At 43.7% G+C, this 22,157-nt stretch overlaps 1 protein-coding gene across 3 annotated transcripts in view; it reads right to left on the bottom strand.

Moving 5' to 3' along the window:
- DDRGK1 (DDRGK domain containing 1) overlaps positions 1 to 19,807 on the bottom strand; it is a 40,206-nt gene extending 20,399 nt beyond the window's left edge. For 2 of the 3 annotated variants that reach the window (XM_054824684.1, XM_054824685.1), the window contains exons 1-4: positions 19,645 to 19,791; positions 13,346 to 13,504; positions 2,486 to 2,592; positions 490 to 600 (exon numbers count right to left, since the gene is read on the bottom strand). In XM_054824684.1, coding sequence (XP_054680659.1) covers positions 490 to 600; positions 2,486 to 2,592; positions 13,346 to 13,504; positions 19,645 to 19,732 — 465 coding nt within the window. In that variant the 5' untranslated portion in view covers positions 19,733 to 19,791. Of the gene's footprint in view, positions 1 to 489; positions 601 to 2,485; positions 2,593 to 13,345; positions 13,505 to 19,644 lie in introns of all 3 variants that reach the window. The other variant, XM_054824686.1, reaches the window with a different exon arrangement.
- Positions 19,808 to 22,157: the final 2,350 nt, after the last annotated feature.

The raw sequence follows: 22,157 nt of genomic DNA, 5'->3' as shown, positions 1-22,157 counted from the left end.
TCTGTGATAACCAAACTTCTCCTGTCAGACACCAACCCCCAAAATTTCTCTCACAACTTGGTACAGCTCCTTCCTCCCTATACCTGCCCTGAAATGGCTCCCAGAGAGCCAACTTCATCGGCTATGTTTGTCAACATAACAAATCAACCAAAGAATCTGTCACTATGGCATACAGCAGTAGCAGACCCATTACCAGGAGACTGGGTTTCTTTTTGCCCTAGACTCGGACCGTGGGTGAGTGCATGCTGCTATTGATGTTTGGAGCAGTTTTCACTTCTGCCAAGCACTTAGGGGAACAAAGCTGGGATCTACAGTTGAATAACTGAATATTACTATAATTCAAATAAAATGGAACAACAACAACAAACCCCAAATTAAAAATATATGCAATAGTAATGAAAGCCAAAGGGAGTTCTGCTGATCACAGAACTTACATAGAAGCAATCTCAAAGACAAACTTGGTTCAAAATTTCCATCTATAAATACAACCAATTCCACCTGTCGTTCTTCCTCAAGACGTATTCTCTCCTCTTCTTTCTGCCTTTCCTCCTCTCTTTTTGACTCAAGTTTTTTCCGTTCTTCTCGCTCTGCTTCTTCAGCCTAAAAAAACCCAAAACATTATGTGAGCCAAGCCTTACTCTTCCTGAATATACATTTTTAAATTTCATATTGTGATATCTTGGGCGCATTTCTACTATCTTCCTAGGCGCATGTTCAGAAAGAAACAGTAAAGAGAATAAGAAAAAAAGTCATTATCATTTAACTTCCCCCCCATCTTCAGAATACTTAACATTATGATAAGTTTAGAAATTACCCTTCTCATATGCATTATCTGTATCTCAATAAGGGTTTAAGTTTAGTAATAAGCTCATATCCATTTAGTCATATTAAATAATATTGTGTCATGGCATTCCATTTCTCCTCACTTAAGATTTAGTTAGAATGGACTCTAAGGAGAGAAAAAAAAAAAAAAAAAAAAAAGGAGAGGGGAATATAAACTCTGTAAACTCAAGTACATTTAAATTCATCATTAACCTGGGCAGAATCTCTTAAAGACAAAGCTGTACTGGTCTCTTCAAGACATTTTATTATTTGGTTTTAAACCAAACCTAGCAAAGAGATTGTTGCAAAATGGAGGAAAAAAGGCATTTAGTGTATTGTTTGGAGATTTATTTTAATTTGTTCTTTGGTCTCTTCAGTATATTTAAATTTGAAAATATATTAAGAGAACAAGCAGAAGACATTCAAATGGAGGATTTGTGGCTTTGAATGTTTCAGAGAAAAAGACCTAACCGAGGAATTTATCTGTCTACATGGGAAAGTAAAAATCAGCATATTTTAAAATGAAACAAAAGATTCCTCACTCCACCAACTGATGCTTATCTAACTTCATTCAACTTTGCTCAAATTTTCCACAAAAAAGCAGCTAATTAAATAGAATGAATACGGAAAGTAATGACAAAATGGTTAAAGCACAGAGTGAGAAAAAAATTGTAATGGAAGTTTATATATCACACAATAATCAAGTTTATTACCAACCGCCCTATCTACAGGGCATACCGCTATGGTGTAAAGCAGAAACTGGACTTAAACCTCAGGTGACACTAAAATGGGATTTCACTGGCTTTGTAAAATTCGTGAAGTCCACTGTGCACTCCAGCCTCTGTTATGTAAAGGCTGTTTAAGTTTTATCTGCTCCTTGCAACCCCATGTTCCAAGTTACAGAACAAACAAAAACCAGAACAACTAAAAGGACTTAATGCATAACCTCCCACAGGCACCCTTTAGAAAGTAAGTTTCAAAAAGCCTGTTGCTTCTCTGGAATTAACAGCAACATGTTGGGCAAAACTTAAAAAATGCAACAGTGTTTAAATAAGTAGTTTTGCACATAGATTTAAGAAAGAACAACTGAAAAGTTACAGTGTGTTTGTTCTGCATACTTGGTCTCTGTCTAAGGGCCAAAATCTGTCTGCATCATAGATTTCAGTGGATTACACGGTCTGCTTTTCATCTCCTCCATCCATAAAAACAATAAACATGGCTAAACATAGATAAACCCAGATAAAGTTTTTGCGCTATGAGAGCACATGAAACACTACTTAGAACTACCCACGGTTTTGGTCGCAGACCCATGTTACAACAATGCTATGTGGGCTTTAGTGTATTTTTAAGGGGAGACAGTACTGACATTAAGCTGCAAGCCAGTGGAAACATCAAACAAAAAAAAGTATTCAAGAGTTTAACTCCTCTCTTCTCCCCACGAGAATGCCAGAGAACCTAACGGAAAGAAAACGAGTCAACATTTTCCATGGTCCTCTTGGGATATGACATAAAAAGCTGAATTTACATTTTTAAAACAAAACCACAACTGTTGTAGTGATGACACTGCCTTTGCCTTTCTGGGGTGTCTGTCATCACCAGTTCTTTGCTGAGTACTGCTATTCAGGCTCTGCTCTGGGCTCTGTACGTGGCAGGAAATGCTTACCTCTCTCTGTGCTTTTCTAGCTTGCTTCTCTTCTAATTTCCTCTGCTTCTTTGCTCCAATTTTCCCAGACACCTGAAATTCTGGCACCTCCTCAGCATCATCTTCCTCTGCAATATTGTGTTAAAGAGTAAACAACAAATTTTAAATAATCTGTATAAAGTCTCTTTGAGAAACTGCACTGCTTCCTAGCAAAGCAGCAGCAGATGAAAAGGAGACACACATACATTTCACACAAGACCTATTAGATGGAAAAAGGCAAGAAAAAAAAATCACACAGGACTGCCAAAGCCACAGAGTAGAAGTAACAAGGCAAACACACACTCAAGCGAAGCCAGAAGTAAAAATTTACTTGTACTTCTGAAGGAAGACTTTTCATAAACATTTCCTGCTTTCCACAATTAAAAGATATACTTTTTCTTATACATAAAACATGCTAATGGTTGTATTTGTATAACTGGTTAACACCCACCTCCAGAGACTTTCTTCCCAGTTACCTTTAAGCTTAGCACCACAGACATCCATTCAAAAAAGTGGGATTCAGAGGCATTCCACTCATTCACTAATTCTAGCCTGATACAACTAACCTTTGAGGACGGGAAGAAAAAACCAAATCCCTACAGTGCAAATCTTGGGCTCGACTGCAACAAAATTACATGTAAATAGTTCCCTGTTATCTGACAATTGGTTGTTTATAAAGATGATTTCTGCAACTGTGGAATGTGAAAGCGTTATGCTCAAATGGTGTGCAAATGCATTATATTTCTGCTCACCCAGGGGCTAAGTAAGACTAAAGAGCTTTTAAAAACTGCCATTTCCTCCCCCACCCAATGTCTCATGAACATTTGGCCACTTTATTTGCTAATCTAAATCAGTCCTTGATCCTACAACATAAGTACTGTGGATTGACCTCAACACTCAAAGAGAAACCATTAGCTCGCTTCAGGAAACACTACACAATACACAGAGATTCATGCATATGAATCAGGCGGCAGAACCAAAATGAAAGATTTTTATCGAATGGATCCCTTTTGGGGTAATTTATACTTTCAGCATCCACAGTGCTGTTCTGCTGGATGCTGCCTTTAGATCCACACACTTGAAGACCACTGGGTAATCTGAAGAACAGCACTGCCAGCTCCTGCAATTTTCCTGAAATGCAACGTTTATTTAGGGAGGGAGAAGGGGAAGAGTGTGCAGGGGAAATTCTTCCTCAGTTAAGTTTTAGCCCTTATCATTGGGGGGCTGGGAAACAATTCCCCACTCACACAACCCCTGAGCCCCTGGTTTCTAAGACTGGGCCAACAAGAAGAAAAAGCCCATTATGTTTGATAACCAGTTTCATGAGAGCCTGCAGCAGTTGTACCTGGAGCTGATCGTACTGTGGCAATCACCAGAACTGGTTCAGTAGGGCTGGCAGCAGGATGTTTTCTGCAGGGAACTCTCTCCAGAGCGCCTGGTCCCCTTTTTTGGGAACCCAAAAAGCTGCTATTAAAGGAGCATATGGATGAACGAGACTCGCCCTTTTTTACATGTAGAATTAGGTTTCAAACACTCTTGTTTTACTAATTCCAATACACAGTATACTACTATGGTTAAGCCACCGAGACACATCATCAGAAACAAATGTAATTGAGAGCTGTGTAGGTGGCTCTCAAATAACTTCACTGTTTTCAGGATATGGAAGTTAATATAGGCAGGCTTGCTGAACTGGGCTTCAGAGAATTACTGGTATCTGATTATTGAGATGATCAAAAGGGTTCCCCCTTCCTACACCACAAAGAGGGCAACAGGGGACACTCAGACTTGACACAGTTACTTCTACAATTTTGCTGAAGCTTAGAATAACTTTATTTATATTTTAAATACCAGGCCAAGGGGAGCTCCAAACACAACGGGTGAGCAACCCAGCATTGGCAGTTATTACTCCAAAATTAACAGTTCAATACTGGTATTATTCTTTAGAAAACTATTTCTGGAAAACACCACAAGTATAAAACACCATCTATGCACTCTTCAACCTGAGGCTCTGAGTGCTTCTCAGATTTCATCTATATTAAGAGTACCTGAGCCAGAGGTTAGGCAGAAATCTAGCAAGGCTTTTAAAGCTTTTTTCCAGTCCTGGATCAAACATGCCTTTGTTCAGTAGCATTTGCTTTCCTCCAGTTTGAAGCATTTGATGTGATCCCTTAAGTACTACTTCCTCCAAGCTTGGTCTAGTGCACGGAGCTACAGGCAACAAAAGACAGAGACAGCAATGCAGACGCAGCCCATGATTCAGCAGAGCTTTAAAGGTCAACTATGCACTAAACCTGGGTGCAATTAGTATGCGCTAAATAAACCTGAACGTGCTGACAAGAGTATAAGCACATGGTAAAAGGATTTGCTGAATCAATTGGTTATTATAGCAGAATAGCTCCACCAAAAGCAGAGTGAATGCTACAGAGAGCCAGTGAGATTTTTTTTTTTTTTAAATAAACAAGCTCTTGTTTCAGCAGCTTTTAACAATTGCTTTTCACATACTCATAGTTGCCAAAACTAGTAGACCTGATGGGGGTCAGTCCATAGGAACATGCACTCCATCTGCCCCTGTGCTTCAGATGTGATGCAAGATGTTCAGTTAATCGCACTCACTTGTTGTGAAAGCAGTTCATCATCACCCATAGCACTAGGGCTGGCCAGCCTGAGTACATACTCAGTTGAGAAACCTAGCAACATCAGAGATCATTGTATAGTTAAAGCTGAAAATGTATTTTTGTTTGAAGGCTGATGTTCTCTAGTCCTCTGTACAGTTTATCTGATGTCTTAAAACGTGACTGTTCTGGGATGTACGTAGGGTTGTGGCAGGAAAGGGAGAGAGGTTTAGTGCTCCAATCTTGACACAAGCACTTCTTCAGTAGTGACTTTCCCTCACTGCTCACAGTACCAACAGGACACAAAAGTCCTGTTCCTACTTCAGGATATGGGGCTGATAAAGAACACCAAACCTCAAGGCTACACGATGCTCTTCACCTGAACTGCTTGGCTGTGACATGATGGGACTGCTTTCAACCACAGTCACAACTCTACCATCTTTACAGAGTCCAACATAACTATGTTAACCGTGTCCTGGGCTGCATCAAAAGAGGTGTGACCAGCAGGTCAAGGGAGGTGATCCTGCCCCTCTACTCAGCTCTTGTGAGACCCCACCTGGAGTACTGCGTCCAGCTCTGGGGGCCCCAGTACAAGAGAGACATGGAGCTGTTGGAGCGAGTCCAGAGGAGGCCACGAAGCTGATCAGAGGGATGGAGCACCTCTGCTGTGAGGACAGGCTGAGGGAGATGGGGTTGTTCAGCCTGGAGAAGAGAAGGCTCTGGGGAGATCTAATTGCGGCTTACCAGTACATGAAGGGGCCTACAGGAAAGGTGGTGAGGGACTGTTTATCAGGGAGTGTAGTGACTGGACAAGGGGTAATGGGTTCAAGCTGAAGGAGGGTCGATTTAGATTAGATGTTAGAAAGAAATTCTTTACTGTTAGAGTGGTGAGGCACTGGAACAGGTTGCCCAGAGAGGTTGTGGAGGCCCCATCCCTGGAAGTGTTTAAGACCAGGTTGGATGAGGCTTTGGGCAACGCTGTCTAGTGGAGGGTGTCTCTGCCTGCAGCAGGGGGTTGGAACTAGATGATCTTTAAGGTCCCTTCCAACCCAAACCATTCTATGATTCTATACCAACATTTCCAGCATATGTGAAGCATTCCCACCAGCTTCCAGCTCTAAGAGACAGAAAGCAGAAATAGTCCGACTTACAGTGATGCTGTCACACCACTTTACATATTCTGCTTTACAGAAACATGGGTTTTGCTCAGCTAGCCAGCTGAGAGGTATCTTAGCTGTGCCTTAATGTTTTGAACATATTGAGAGGCAGGATGACAGGAAACAGTCAGTCACGCAGGCGTTTGAAACTCCTGAAATGTACAGACTACTGTTTAAAAGTACTTCTCAATACCATTAGAAAGTGTTTCTGGAGTGCTGATGTTGTCTATCAGGACAGGAATTTACCAGCTACTGTGTACAGAATATGCAAAAACTCCAAACGAAACAATTCACATCATGTATTTTAGTTGCCCTTGTTATCTATGTCAAAGGGTCCATCTTGCTTTACTTTAAGTTTTGGAGGTGAAGCAAATGGATTCCCATCCACAAAAAAAGGATGCAAGCTGCACACGTGGCTACTCACAAAAAGTCACACAGCTAGCTGCTTTATTTACTGTTTATGTAGCACCTAACAAAAGGAGTAAGAGAAAGAGGGGGGAAGGTGCCAGGAAAAACAAACAGTTCATCCTGCAGGCAGAAGACATATGCGTGTTATTAACATCGAATAGATATATGACACCAGCCACTGGAAAGGAATCGGTCTGCCATATGGAAAGGTGTGGGCATTCATGAGTAACACAGCCCTGCGGTGGTACAGTCATAACAATTTTTGTTTTTAATTTGGTAGCGAACCGAATGAGACATTGGTTTATTAATCTGAAGCCACAAAATCAGTCTACACTTAGGACAGAAAAAGGCCAGCAAACAAGGGACATCAGCCCTTTTGAGCAGAAGTCAAACGACTTGAAGTTTTTTCCTCAAATAAAGCCATATGGTGTAACTGAGAAACCACACACCTACCTCTTCCACACACCATCTGCGCTTGAAATGTCTCAAGGGCAGATACACATTGTGGATACTTTGATAACACTAAAGTCACTTTCTATATGAATAGTAGCAAGTCAAAATTAACTTTTGATTCACTAGTTAGGATATTAGTAGTTAAAGTTTAACTGTACTAGAAAGGTTTTCCTACTGATTAAGCATTAAAATTATTTCAACTACAAATCAATTAATACAGTTTCACAAGTACAGCATGGAACCACATCAGTGTTTCTAAGTTTACGTGTTTTCCAGATCTTTCGGCACACGAGTACAGGGAGATGCAGCATTACATGCAAGGTAGAGTCTGCTCAGAAAAAGTCCTTCTGTTGAGAAATTTCAGCACAAACACATTCTGCTCTAAGTTATACACAGTATCCACCACTGAATGGGAATAAAAACCCCTGTAATTATTTTTTATATTATTTTCTCCCCAAAACTAGCAGAAAGCACTCATGCAAGATTTTTTTAGATGCAAGGTTTGAATGCTGGACTTAGATGCTACACAAAGCAGTAATGGGCATTTTAGCATGCCCAATTATTATATTTTTTAAAACTTCTAAAAACTTCATTTGTTTTGTGCTCTCTTCCTCAATAGCAATCAACACTTACAAAGAAAAACACAAGATTCTGATCTCCAAGTCTTGCCAAACAAGAGGAGAGGAACTTATGATTTAATTTATGTTGGAATCGTTAACTTTTCGTTATCATATTTTATTTTACAAGCTAGAGCACTCAGACTGTCAAAAGCTGCTGGCTTTATTGCTACTGATTCTGTGGAAATAAATTTAACCCAATGTTCACTGTACTGGATGTTCCTACATCTGTGCTCAGATGTACAGGTCTATAAGCTCAGAGAAAAGGCATGAAGATGTTGCGATATTTAACCTTTTGGAGTTACATGCCGCTGCCAGAAGTAGAGAGCCTATGGTTTGTACCAGTTAGGAATAAAGGTCATTGACAAAGCAAGATGATTTCTTTGATGCAGTCCTTACCTTCTGTTTGTTAAAAAACCCCCACAAAACAAATCATAATAATCCACACGAAGTCCTGTGTTTTGGCAACACTTTTTGCAGCAAGCCAGAGGTTATTTGTTTGTAGGATGTGGAAGCGAGCACCTTTCAAAATTAAACCCTTGAAAGCATTCCGTGGAAGTGTACTGGGCTGCTTAGGCTCTCCTGGCATGTCATTCTCTTTTGCCTCGTTTCTTTCACCATTTGGCTCAGCCTCACCCACAACACCCACCGAAGCTTTGCACCCAGACGGTTCCCAGTGGTCTTTGATTTGCTTGGTGGTTTGGAGATTGCTATCGTTTCTTAGACAAGTCTGGTTCTTTGTAACTACCCTAAATCATGGTGTGGTGACACCCACTAGTTTCAGCCAACAAAAATGCCAATCCCCCACATCAACAGCAACTTTTGGTCCAGACACCACTCCCAAGTGACAGAAAACCTGGACTGCAAAACCTGTGTCCTACTCACTGACTGATTGAACAACTCTGGAAAAGGCACTTGGCCTGTGCATGCCTCTGTCTCCCCACAAACTGTATCGTGTGCTGAGGCAGGCAGGTTTTCTCACTACATATTTGTACAAAGTCACTGTCGGAAATAATGTATAACAGTCCTTCAAGCAAACAGGTATTTGCCTCAGATCATCATTCTCAATGATCCCACAGCGGGATCAAAACGACTCAACCATACTTGTCTTTATAAGTTCATTCCCACAAATTTCTTCTCACTTGATAGGAAATTACAGTACTAAAACTTTTATGCAAAACATCAGGTTGGCCGGGTCACTTTACTCCAAGCAGCAAAAAATGTAGTGTCAAGAGAAGTACCTATTTCACTGCAGACCTCTTTGCAGTATTCAAGGCACAACGAGCAGGTTTGGAAGCACAAGCTTAACTTGAGAATTGGATAGCTTTTTCTGCACATGACCAGCAACCAAATAAAAGTTCTCAACAAAACAGCTTTACATGTACCCAAAGGTGATCAAAGTCCAAGTGGATGCACTCAGAGCACCAGTCAGGCAACAACAAGAAGCAAAGACACCCTCCTCAGTCAATAAATAAATGGGATCTGAAATTGGAAAATGGCTAATGCCATTTATTCCCACTACCCCATGCCCCAAACAATCCTCAACCTGACTCCATTTTAACCCCTTTCCCCTGCTTCCTTCCCCTGCTTAGGTTGGCCTCTCCTGCCCTAAATGATTAATACCCCAAATCCACACACGTTTATGCCTTGCAGTAAGTTTATTTTCAACTTGGCTGTAGCTAACCCCACAAAGCCACTTCTGTCTGGGTTCAATTTAAATGAAGATACAACAGAACTAATTAAGTCTGCTAGCAGGGATATCAGAAGCAACCTAATCACATGAATACAGAACTCTCCTTCCAGACTTGTTTTCCACAGGGAAAGAAAGGCATGGGCACCCTGCTACAACATGCAGAGCAGATGTCCTCTGAGGCATGCAGACTTTAACAACAGTTGCCTAGATTGCACTGGGCTGTGTGAAAAACAGTAATGTCTTGACTAGAATTAAGCTGGGCAACAGAAATCAACCAAACCCATTTTTCTAAAGCCAGCCTGGAAGTCATGCTGGTGGAACACAACTCGGGGGTCTCAGTCATTTTGAGAATTACTTTGATACCAATGAAAAATTTCTCCCCCAGCAATCTTTGGTCATCAGAGGATATTAATATGTTGATATTCTCATAACAGATGACCTCCTTTGAGTATTCAACTAACCACTGAAAAACATTACTCAGGCAAACCAAGACAGCGTAGGCACCCGGCTAGCGGGCCTGCCCCCACAGCAGAGTGCAGCCCACATGGAACCCTTGAATAAGGAACCTACGTACGCCGTGTGGGTTGCAATTCTGGTAGGAAAGTCGAGGCATTTAGTGCTTCATCGTTTATTTTCTGCCCGTGACAATCTGCAAGTAATTTAGGTGTCTTACCCCACCCCACTGAGCTAAAGGAAGAATTACAACCTGGTTTAGCTCCGCTGGCAATAGGTGTAGATTTGAGTATTCAAAACAATCATTTACTGTCCTTGTCTGTATTAAATGAGTCCTTATCCAGACTCTCAAGTAAATAAGATTAATATTTTAACTACAGAAGGGACAATTAAAAGTTATTAAGATTCTGATCCTAGTGCCACAATTTGGTTTGGTTCCCCCCGCTCCAGTACTCTGCAAGAGATTTGAGTACTGGCACAATACAACAACTTAGCACAGCCAGCAAAAAACATGGGCTACTATTCTACCCTTGAAGCTTTATTTCTCATTCTGGAATTGAAATCTGATTGTTAGATGGAAACCAGAAAACACTCATGCTAACCACAACTCCAAAGCCTGCAAGTGTTGCTTTGAGACCATTTCCTAGAGTCAGCAGAACTGGCTCCCAACAGGCAGAATACTTTGGTGATAACAGCAGTTCCTACCTGACTCCACTTCTATGTCTGTAATGGTAACATAGATATGGTCAGGGCATCATCATGCCCTTCCCAAGTTCAGTACTAGAAATCTTGCAGCGATGGGTTGGTGTTATGCCTGCACCGACCTGTGGCAGAAGTCAGAGTGACACAGAGCAGGATCAGGTAGCTTTGCCCAAAGCTAAACACAGACTCAGAGTGGAAATTCCACACACAGAACAGAAACTTACTAGTAAAACATTTTAACAAATTTAACAATATCTTAACAACGAAAAAAATCCACTTCAGTTGCAGATGTTCAGAAGCCTTCTAAAGCAACAAGAACATTTACAAGTCAAGACTGAAGAAACCAGACTGGCTTGTTTTCAGTGTTTCTGCCTACATTGCCAAATAACTTTGCTCTTCAGCCCCAGGTGCCCCAACTGGTCCTGCATTGCCTGAGAATGTGCATCACTGCATGCATTCTGGACTCTCTTTCCATGCGAGTCAACTGATTTTTATAATACAAAACTTTGCTGTGGGGATAACTTGCTATTTCAACAGGTTCAAGTGGAGGCAATAATTAGACAAAACTGCTCTATATTGCAATGACACAGAGAAAATGTACATGGTCCCTGCACAAAGGAGACAAATCCAAGAGTTATTCCAGGCCTATGATAATATGCCCACAGAGCGGGCTTCAAAAGGTGTAACACATCCTTTTCTAAGGGGGGGGAAAAAACCCCAAAAAACCAAACCCCACGCTAATACAGGTATCTCAGGGCCAGGCTGAGGGCTTTGTGGCACTGATGCAGCCAGTCCATGACAGGGGGTAACCAGGGACAGACATTTATCTCCACGGCTATACTGCTGGAATCTATGCTCAGTCTCCAAAGGCTTTGGTGTTACTGCTGTGTAGCAGTGCTTAGGCACTTGGAAAGACCATCCCAGAATATGAGTAAAGAAGCACGAAACAGAAGCAAAGAGCAAGAACTTGGTTTAATTTGAAAAAGAAATTAAAAAACCCCAAATAAAACAGGGATGTAATTTCAAAGAAAACTTCATGCAAGAGCACTTGCATCTGATGTACAGTAAGCTGCAAAAGAATTATTTATAAAGCCCAACAACACAGATTCTTCTATTGCTAAAGTGACAAAGTAAGATAAGCTGTTTGCTTTGACAGCTTTGCTGTCGGCCTTTGGCATTCAAACTTTTGATGTCTGGAGTTTTAGGCGAAAAATTTTTAGATTCAATTTTCTTTCCAGGATGTTATCACATGAAAAGAAATAACCACAGTTGAAAAGTTCAGGCCCATCAATTTTCCATTTGTGAAACCGCTGAACACAATTAGCTTGAACAGCACGTTTACCTGTCAACGTGAGTGCAAGACACTTTGTACAAACTGGAAGACAAGAAAAGCTGAAGAAAGTGGAACCAGCCCCTAATCAAGGCATCACACAGATGTGTGCTCACTGTTTCTCACGTATTCAGAGTCCAGAGGAGGCCACGGAGATGATCAGAGGGATGGAGCACCTCTCCTATGAGGACAGGCTGAGGGAGTGGGGATTGTTCAGCCTGGAGAAGAGAAGGCTCTGGGGAGATCTAATTGCAGCTTACCAGTACATGAAGGGGCCTACAGGAAAGGTGGTGAGGGACTGTTTATCAGGGAGTGTAGTGACTGGACAAGGGTAATGGGTTCAAGCTGAAGGAGGGTCGATTTAGATTAGATGTTAGAAAGAAATTCTTTACTGTTAGAGTGGTGAGGCACTGGAACAGGTTGCCCAGAGAGGTTGTGGAGGCCCCATCCCTGGAAGCGTTTAAGACCAGGTTGGATGAGGCTTTGGGCAACGCTGTCTAGTGGAGGGTGTCTCTGCCTGCAGCAGGGGGTTGGAACTAGATGATCTTTAAGGTCCCTTCCAACCCAAACCATTCTATGATTCTATTGCAGGCCAAAAAGACACGCTGGTCTCCACTGCAAACTCAAGTGAAGCAAAGCCCACTATTATCAATACTTGAGCAGAAACCCTGAACACTGAACCCACAATCTGAAAGCAGAAGGAACCCAGGTAGGTGAATCATGGTGATAAGGTCTCTGTAGTAATAAAGATAATAATGTCTGAAGCTTCACCAGAAAAAGGAGTGAGGTTTACAGGGTGTAGAAAGAGGTTATTTATCACCATATTCTCATCTACAACCACACCACAGATGTATAGCTATTAACTGTAGATCCAGCACAGGAACAGAGGACTCGTCAACAACCTGCTGGCAGTAAGACAAAATGCTGCAGTCTGTGGTGATCTCCAGCTAATTGGCTTCTGATCACTACCTGGATGGCTTCTCAGAAAGAAAACTCCAGATTTTGCAGAAATTACACTAGGGAATGAATGCTTCCCACTGATTTGCAAGAAAGCAATACTTTACTACAGCTTGTTATTCTACTGCAAGGTGTGGATTCTGTTCACCCAAATTTAACCTGCATGACTAGGCAGGAAATACAAAAGGCAGTTTCTAGGAAGTGAGTGAAGAATATGTTGTGATGCACTGTTGGCAGAACAAACTGCCACAATTTGCCACAGAAGAAGGTAGATACTTCAGTTTGTGGTAAGTGATATCTAGAGATAAGTGATAAAGTATGGAGAGAAGCTGGACAGTCAAATAGATTATAGTGAAGCAGTCAGCAAAACTGAAAAACTTTCTTCAGGAGCCAACCACACCCCTTCACCAACCTTAAGGCCTGTTTCAATGTTAGTGAGATGAACTGAACCAAACGTTACCTTCCACCCAGTCTTCCGCCTGCTGCGCTCTCCTCTGGGCCATCATCCGGTTTCCCATGTTCCTCCGGCGCCTTGGCATCCCATCTCCCCGCTCTTCAGCAAGGGGTCGAGGCCTGGCCACTGCTGCCGCCGCCACATTTTGCTGGTGTTCCTCATCAGCTGCAAAAGGAGAATATAATTGATGAGAGATTTGCCATTCCTGTTTGCTGCAGTTGTCCTTTTGCCAGTCAACTTTTGCAATCAGAAGTACAATACCAGTGCTGTTTTCCAAATGAGAGAATACCTTCCCGCTCTCATGTGGGTTTTTTTTCCCTGCACAGCAGCAGATACGTGCAAGTTGCTTTCCCATGATTAAGTGGAATCATACACTGGAACCTTCTTATTTGTGCACAGTGCTCTGTGCAACAGAATTTTATCCTGACAGCAGTTTCTTTTGCAACAGTGTATAGACCATCATCAAGAGAAAGCTATAGCTATCTACTGCTAATGTTATTTGATATGACAGAGCATACACACTTAAAAAACCCCCAAAAAACCAAAAATGACCACACCACAAAACAAAGACCCTACCCTCAAGTACTCAAATGTTCTTATTTAATCTAAACTGATAATCTCTTTTTCGCTTCTGCCAGAAAACAATTCCCTTTATCTGGTAGGGTTAGCAGTCTAATAATTTCTGAGTTACCAAAAGGTAAAGATTCAGAATTAGTTTCTTCCCTTCAAAAGTGTTCTGATTTTTTTGAATTTTTTTTGTACTTGTGTAACTTAGAAGTCGATTCATCTGAATTCAAACCTCAGAGCATGCATGTTTCAGAATGAAATACGTAAATCATTATACCTGAAACAAAACCTGAATAGCAAATAAGGACTACAAATTACAGCCATAATACATACAGATTAACTTCATTCCACCACACTGATTTAAACTGCAGGTCTCCCAACAAACACATGTAGGGGAAGACAGAACACCAAAGGTCACTGCAGCTCTCACTGCCATCCTCTCTGCATATGCTGCAGTTACTAATTAAGATCTGACAAATGAGGAATATCATAACAGAGGAGCAGCTGGGAGACAGCATGGGAGGAAGCAAGGGACTGGTGGGCTCATTTCAAAAGTTCTCCATAGAAAGCCCTCCGCCAGGTTTTTCTTTAAGACCTCCATGATCCTGTTGCTATCAGCTACGGTAGTCATGCCCAAACAATCAAAGATGATGATATTTTACCATTATTATGCCTGCTTTGCATATCCCATTGATAAACATAACTGATATTTGTGTATGTTGTTACTTGCTCAATCCTACAAAGTATTAACTACTGTGCCCTATTTCAGGTAAATATTCAAATGGTCTCATGGAAAGCTGCAGAAGTACTCATTTACTTAAACTCAGAACACATTTTTTTGTCCTTTGCTGGATTATATTGTGTCCCAGCAGGAGCACAAAATGCTTTCCACTCTCTGCCAAGTCTCCAGCATCCTCTGATCCAAACAATGCCTTCCTAAAAAAACCCTACTATTAGCATATCTATGATCAGAAAATAAGATTCATTATGACTACATCTACATGACGATCAAAGGTGTGCTTGCAGCTCAGCATATCTCAACTAGCTTCAAAGCAGCTAACTTTGGTACTGATAACAATACAGCTGCAGCAGCACTGAGCTCAGCATAGGCTGCAGAGCAGAGTGATCTGGGGAAGTATTTGGCCAGCAAAGCCATCAGCAGTTTAGGATCGCTGCAACAACGTTAGCAGCCCCCCAGCAAACTCCAGCACTAACACGCACCGTGACATTTCGAATTGAGTCACTGCACTATCACACTGCTGTCACCATCTTGTTCTTATCCACTTCTATCTGTGCACTGAAACAGGTCTGTGATAAATTACACTTCTATCTGTGCACCGAAACAGGTCTGTGATAAATTGCAGAGTGTAGGCTCCAGGGATCCGATCACTTTGCTTCACGACTTGCCCAGTCTTATTTATAGCATGATAACGCTTATTTTGAATGCTATAGAACATGCTATAGGAAAGCATTATACTGCAAAGGCAGAGCAGTATATCACTTATTGGGACACTACTAAATGCCAGAAATACTGAGTCTGCAAAAAGACTTTTTATGCAAATGCAATATTTCTCTTCATAAGTTCTTGAGATACACTGCAATTCAAACCTTAGCATCCTTTCACCCAAAAACCTAAGTCTACCTCAGTAGCTCCCAGAGGTGGTCCTGCACAGCGTATCAGCTGCGCAGTTCTAGCGCTCATTCATTCTGGGGCCAGTTTTTGGTTCCCGTTGTCCTGCGAAACAGAGACTGTTTTGCATTTTGTGAAAGAGGAATCTATTTATAAGCCACATATTCATTTCAAACCGAGGTGCTTAACCCTCACAGAGACAAACGCGTGAACCAAGCTATCCTGTTTTCTCAATTTAATTCTCTTCAGGGGACATGGTAATTCCTCAAAGCTGGCCAGTGTTACCAGGGCTCAGGAAGCAGTAAAAACCCCACCAAACCTGACTTGTATCATGGTCAAACACACAGGGCAGTTGTTGGACAATACTTTGGTCAGATCTCCAAAACATTCAGACAAACAAGTGAAGACACCTAGACATTATAGATTTTCATTTAGTAGGAAAAGATATGCTTTAACATAGCTTTTTTCTTCCCGCCTCCCGTATAGCTTCTGTTTGCAAGGTGTTCAGCTGGGCAGTCATTTGAAAAATGTGAACGTTAGTCCTTGCATTTCTTCCCATCCTTTGTGAGGGGGAGGAGAAAAAAAATCATTTACTCTGCCTGTAACACACTTATACCTGGCTGGTTCTTCAGGGGTCAATGATTTGTGTACGTGGCTCAGATACATCATTTATTCCAGTATCTCTCTCCTGCTGAACTGGAAGTATCATAGATTGACTAGAACTGCACACAGAGGGGTGCAATTGGAGGTTTCAAAGAACACAGAGGATACACTTAAAAACCCTTTTGCTCTTATTCTTGGAACTAGATTGACTATCAGATTTGAGGTCTAGAATAATTTTCTCTGGGGTCTGGCCCTGTGTTTTGTACACCTCCTCCTGCAGCACAAGGCATGGTTTGGCCGCTGCACTTATCTGAATGCATCTCTTCATTTTCCTGTGGCTGCAGAGGTCTCAGACATAAGTGGCACCCCAGGCTAGCCGGTTCGTACAGAGATTAGTCACACAAGGACTAATTAGACTTGATATAGTGACATTTGAGTGAAACATGAGGACCAACACCATATAGGTGAGACAAGCTGATCCAAGAGTTGCTCAATAGTTTGCAGAATGGCAGGCCAGAAGAAATTCATTAGATAAAGCCCTTAACACACAATACAAACAGAAAAATTAAACAGATGGCTGGAAGATGGACACAGGTTCAGTCTGTATCGTAAGCTTTACATTCTCCAGTTTCTAACTCAGTCTTTCAAAAACCAGGCAATACCACTTTTCTTCAGGTTTACTGCCATGCTGCGAGAACAGCTCTGCCTCTGCACTCAAGAAACATCAGCACAATGCAGAGGCAGCAACCGAGATTATTTCATCTGACCTGTCAGTCAGCGCACAGCGGCAATTGTGAGACTCTGGTTGTACTAACTCCTTCCCAAAGAGAAAGAGAGCAAAACTCTGCTCTGAAAGCAGAGCTCTTTCCTAAACTGAATGTGAAGCACCACTGTTACATCATTGCAAAGAATACTATGAAATCTTTCAGAGCCCAGACCTCCTAGGACCTAATTTTACACCCCCCAGGTAGAAATCTGCTCCTTTACAAAACTTTGCAAATTTCCACTCACTCAGAGCAAAGACATTTGCCTATCATGGCACATTATCTTCAGTTACATCAGATAAACAAGTCCATTGGGGTAACACCTGGGCTGGCAAGTTTTGAAGCAGTCCAGCAAGACACAGCTACTCATTCATTAGCTCCCTCGTTCTGCACCGACACAGAGAGAGCTCCACCTGCTGCACCCTCACACCTTAGTGGTACTTCCCACCGCACCGGCAACATCCAGCATCTTCTACCTTCATGCTAACCTAACCTGTGAAATTCAATGAAAAAGTGATTTAGAATACAATGGGTGGAAGTACGCTTGGCTTCCCTGAGGAGGTGCTTTTGCCTAGTACAGCTTATCACATTAGGGTTTGTTCGCAAATAGATATGCCAACAACATATAAAAGCAGCAATGATACGATTCTTCTAATCTCAGCATAACAAGTCCACGCATGATCTTGCCGGAAACACTGTGCCGCTCCAAATGACCTTTCAAAGGAAATATAAAGTTACAGGATTTACCACTTGTGAGCCTTAGCCACTTTATTATCTAAAGCAGTCAAGTCTGGAACACTTTTAAAAGTGCAATTTCCCAAGAGAGAGCATAAAGAGAAGCTGCTGCTCCAACCCTCAGACATTAAAAAGAAAAGGTGAGAGCTACCAACCAGTTCTCTAGGTCAAGTGTCCCTGGTTTCAAGTCCTTTCCATGCAACATCACAGATTTACTAGCAAAATTGTAGCGGCTTCCATTTTCCACATAAGAAAAAGGAACAGGAAAGCAAATTCCTGTTTAAGACCAAATTTTGCAGATATTAAATACACCACAGCCTCAGTGGATTTCTGTTGTGTAAGGAGAATAAAGTCATCCCCACAATCTGAAATTCTGTAAAGGATTTTACAGTGACAGAAATCAGTATATTAAGGTAGAAATTATCTTAAAACCACAATAAAAAAAGCAAGACCAATGTGGAAGTGGCAAAAAGATTAAATTATCCTGAATGTAAGCTAACTTTAACCCAGCTGCTCAAAAACAGTATTAAAACTTTTTGAGGATTCAGACCTTTTAAAACAAATGTTTGGGCTTCAAACTAGTTAGAACTTTGTATGCTCTAAAAGAAAAGAAAAAGAAATTCTCCCAAGCCCCACAGCCAAAGATTTACCTAAGTCATGATACAAGTCAAGTTCAGGAAATTATGTATTTCCAGCAGTCTCATTTCTCTAGGACACGCATCAGTCACTTTTACCAGAAGCTCAACTCTAAGTCAGTAGGAATCTGATGAAATTGCATCAGTTTCCAAGCTGTTGAGAAAGATTTAGACCGGGTCTGTACAAGGAAAGGTGTGTAAGAAATGTATTGGAAAACATAATTATCATCAGCAAAAACTGCTTTTAACACAAAGCCCTTACCAGCATACACTCTTGCACCAGCATGCCTGTGTTTATAACTAGAAGTGTTTTGGGTTTTTGTCTCAAAGCTACACCCCCACCTCAAAATAAGAGCAAAACACCCAAACTCAAAACACCCCAAATCCTGGAACTAGTGTCATCACCTTGACAAAGGCTTCAGTGTTTGCCCTGAATTTGAGACCCACAGCTAAACAACTTCCCTTCTCCCACTCTGAAAACACAAGGCGGCTGATAAGTTCACAGCTGCGCCTGACTTCTTCCCATAACGTTCAAGTGGCACCCACACAAGGTCGCTTCCACCACGTTTTCACGCTGCTGCAACTGCTGGTCAGCAATAAAACACTCGTCGTTTGAGGGAGGGCTGGAAGTGCTGTATCATCTACCCGTTCCCAGAACGGGACTGCACCACACCGCACCTAAACCTGGGGTGGCTAGCAACCCCTCACAGCCTCAGGCCAGGTGGAAAAGGAACAGAAGTGGGCAATTTCTGTGAAACGCAGGTAAAACAGGCTGTCAGAGGCAGGAGAGGGGCCGTTCTGCCTTTCAGGTCTCGTGTCGGACAGGAACATTAACCGGCCGTAGCCCAGGACCTGCCAGGGAGGACCAGGGGTGAAGAGCGGCCTGTCAGCCAGGCTGTGCTGTCACCTCACTCCCCGTTTGCAGGAGGACCCTCAGAGACACCGTCCCTCCGCCCGCCCAGCCCGAGAGCGGGAACTCGGTCAGACTTTAAACCCGGTGTCCCTCACCCTGCGAGCGCCTCGGGCCAGGAACCGGGCCGGGGCCCCGCTCGGCCGCAGTAGGCCTCGCCGCCGCCCGGGTCTCCTACCCCGGGGCCTGAGGGGTGACCCCGGCGGGCAGAGGGAAGGGCAGGACGCCAGGGATCCCGGGGGAACCACGGGGGACCCCCGCCATGGCGGCCCCCCCTCAGGGGGAGGCCTGAGGCGAGGCGCCCCCCCTCCGTGGTTTCCATGGAGACGCGCCCCCTCGGGAGGCCCCCACCCCTCCCCGTGCGCCCGTTGAGAGAAGGGACGGGCCCGGCTGAGCGCGCCCCGCCGGAACGGGGCGAGGGGGGAAGAGGGGGGAGAAGGCCCGGCCAGGCCGTGACCCACCTGCCCTCGCCTGGCCGCGGAGCCGGGTGGCGAAGAAAAGGAGGACGGCGAGGAGCACGGCAGCGGCGGCGAGCAGTGCCGCGTCCATCCTCCGGCCCTCCCGCAGCGCCGGGCCAGCCCCGCCCCGCCCACACCGGCCTCAGGGGGAGGCGGGGCGGCACTCGGTACGTCCCACCTCCTCCCCAAGGCCCCCCGAGCGCGGGCTGGCCGCCGTGTGCCTGCAGCGGGGCGGCGCTGAGGCGGGCGCGGCGGAGCCGGGCCGGCGCGGCAGAGGGCAGCCCGTGCGGGGAGGGGGCCTAGCGGCTGAGGCGCGGCCGTGAGGGAGCGCCGGCCCCGGGGCGGGCGGTGAGGGAGGCGGCGGGTCCCGGCCCGGCCGCTGCCGCTCCCGGAAGGGGCGTTGAAAGGAGGAATTAAGAACTGTGAGGCAAACCCACCCGTAATACGCGGTGCCGGTGGTCTTGGTCGTTGCGGGAGGCCGTTGAGGGTCTCAGCAGCACCGCGGGGTGAGCGTCTGTGCGTGCAGCGGCTTGGCCTACCCGTGGCGGTGTCCGCGGCCCCGCACCTGAGGGCGTGCGCCGGGTGAGCCCCAGGCGGGCCGCCCCTGGCAATGAAGCTTAAGTCACACCTCTGGGTGATTTCTACTCTGCCTTTAGCTCGGTGGTCTGTAGGCGTGGAACCAGGCTGGCGCTGCCTGGCTCAGCAGCACGTCGGGCAGCTGAAGAAATGATGTCCTGACACGGCCTGAACCAAAGCGAGTTTGCCCCTGACAAAATCAAGAGAGGCTGACCCTGAGCTGGCCCAAAACTACCTGGCTTAATTTGGTACAAATGTAAGAAACCAAGCTGCCCAGAGGAAGCTGATTTCTTTAAAAATGAGGTTTGCATTGATCTATGCGGAGCCAGTGCAAGGCAGGTGGGCTCTGGCTGTAGATTGATAATTACTTTAAGCTGATCTAATGCTGGTGTCCTGCCAAATGGAGCCTCCTGCTACTTCCCGCTTGCTGGTAGCAATGCTCCATGACTGTGCAATGGGCCAGAGCGGGGAACTAATTTATTTTTTTTCTGGATTTAGTTTTTTACCGGATCAGAACGCATATTGGCACAAAAAGACACTGCAGGAACTTACAGCTGGGGGAGGAGAACAAACTTCTTCCCCTCAATCTTTGGATGGTCACCCAACGTTATATCTGAAACCGTTTGTCAGGCTCAGCCCCAGTCCTGTGAGCGAGGAGAAAAGTATTTTAGTTTTTACTTGTTTTGACTTGCTTTGTGGTTTGTAGCGTTCTGACTGATCTAGCCCTTTCTTGCTTTGCATGTGCCCTCACTGTTTGCTGTTGGGAGGGATTTTTTGTAGAAATGTTTTAATAAGTTGAAAATGGAAATTAGAGACTACTGGACAAATAGCCATAATCAAAATAGATGTTTTAGCTAATTAGTCATTACTGTGGACTGCACAGCTGCCTGTGCACATAACATCATGAGCTTGACACAAATTCAGAGCTATCTGCCATGGAAAAGACAGCTTCTACTCAGAAATTTGCTAAGTTTTAACAATGTAGAACCAGTGACACAATGGGAAGCTCTCAAAAAGGAACTGAACTACAGACTGGATGTTTTATTACAAAGTTTTACTAATAATCTTTCAAATCTCATTTTGAAAATCAATGACAATGCCCCTTTGTTCATGTTCTGCTCAAACTGTGTTGTCTGTGACCTGTTTCTGTCTTAACCAGGTTAGTCCAATACTCGGTGTGGTCAGAAGGGATGTGTCGTGTCCTTTGGCAACTTTTGATGCAGAAGGCAAATCGTACCTATCGGATAAATTATGAACTGAAGCTTTCCTGGTGGTTATCTTCAGGCTATGCTTCAGACAATGGTTATTTTATAATATGTAGTGGTCGGGATTGCTTCTAAAAATAAAAACTGAATGACAAATGTCTGGGTTTTTCTTCCATGTCTTTGCCTGCAAATTTGAAGAAATGGTGACTCTTTAATGGCAGTTAAAAAGAATGGTTTTAGTTATTTTATCTGTAAGATATTTCACTTCCTTAAAATCCATTCTGATTAGAGAACATACTAAACTTCTCACGAAATACTATGTGCTCTAACACTTTGATGTTCTTCTGTAGTCCTGTATCAAGTCCTGTCACACTGCTGAGAAAACAGTAAGCGGGCACAGGCCAAGTGTGAGATAGCGGTGTTGCTCTGCCCTGCCCTGTGCTCGGGGCTGAAGGAGCGGGAAGCGGTGGGGTTGATATCTGTAAAGTGTTTGGGTTAGTGCTTAGATGCTGTGTAATTTAGGGTTAAGTGCTTTGCTAACGACTATACCTTTGAAGAAGAGCCAAAGGACTGGTGAAAAGCACGCTTTGCTAAAGGCTATCCTTGAAGAAGAGCTGCAAAACTGATAAAAAGGAAACATCCTGCCCCAGAAGGTGCCGAGAGCCGCGTGATTGCCAGAGAGGCCTGAAGTCAACAAAATTCGGGTGTAACTAGGGGAAGGGAACGGTGGCTGGC

Source organism: Grus americana, chromosome 4 (genome assembly GCF_028858705.1).
Source record: "Grus americana isolate bGruAme1 chromosome 4, bGruAme1.mat, whole genome shotgun sequence".
NCBI classification, from domain to species: Eukaryota; Metazoa; Chordata; class Aves; order Gruiformes; family Gruidae; genus Grus; species Grus americana.
Note: the sequence above shows the minus strand (reverse complement) of the source record. Positions and strands in the feature narration are given on the sequence as shown.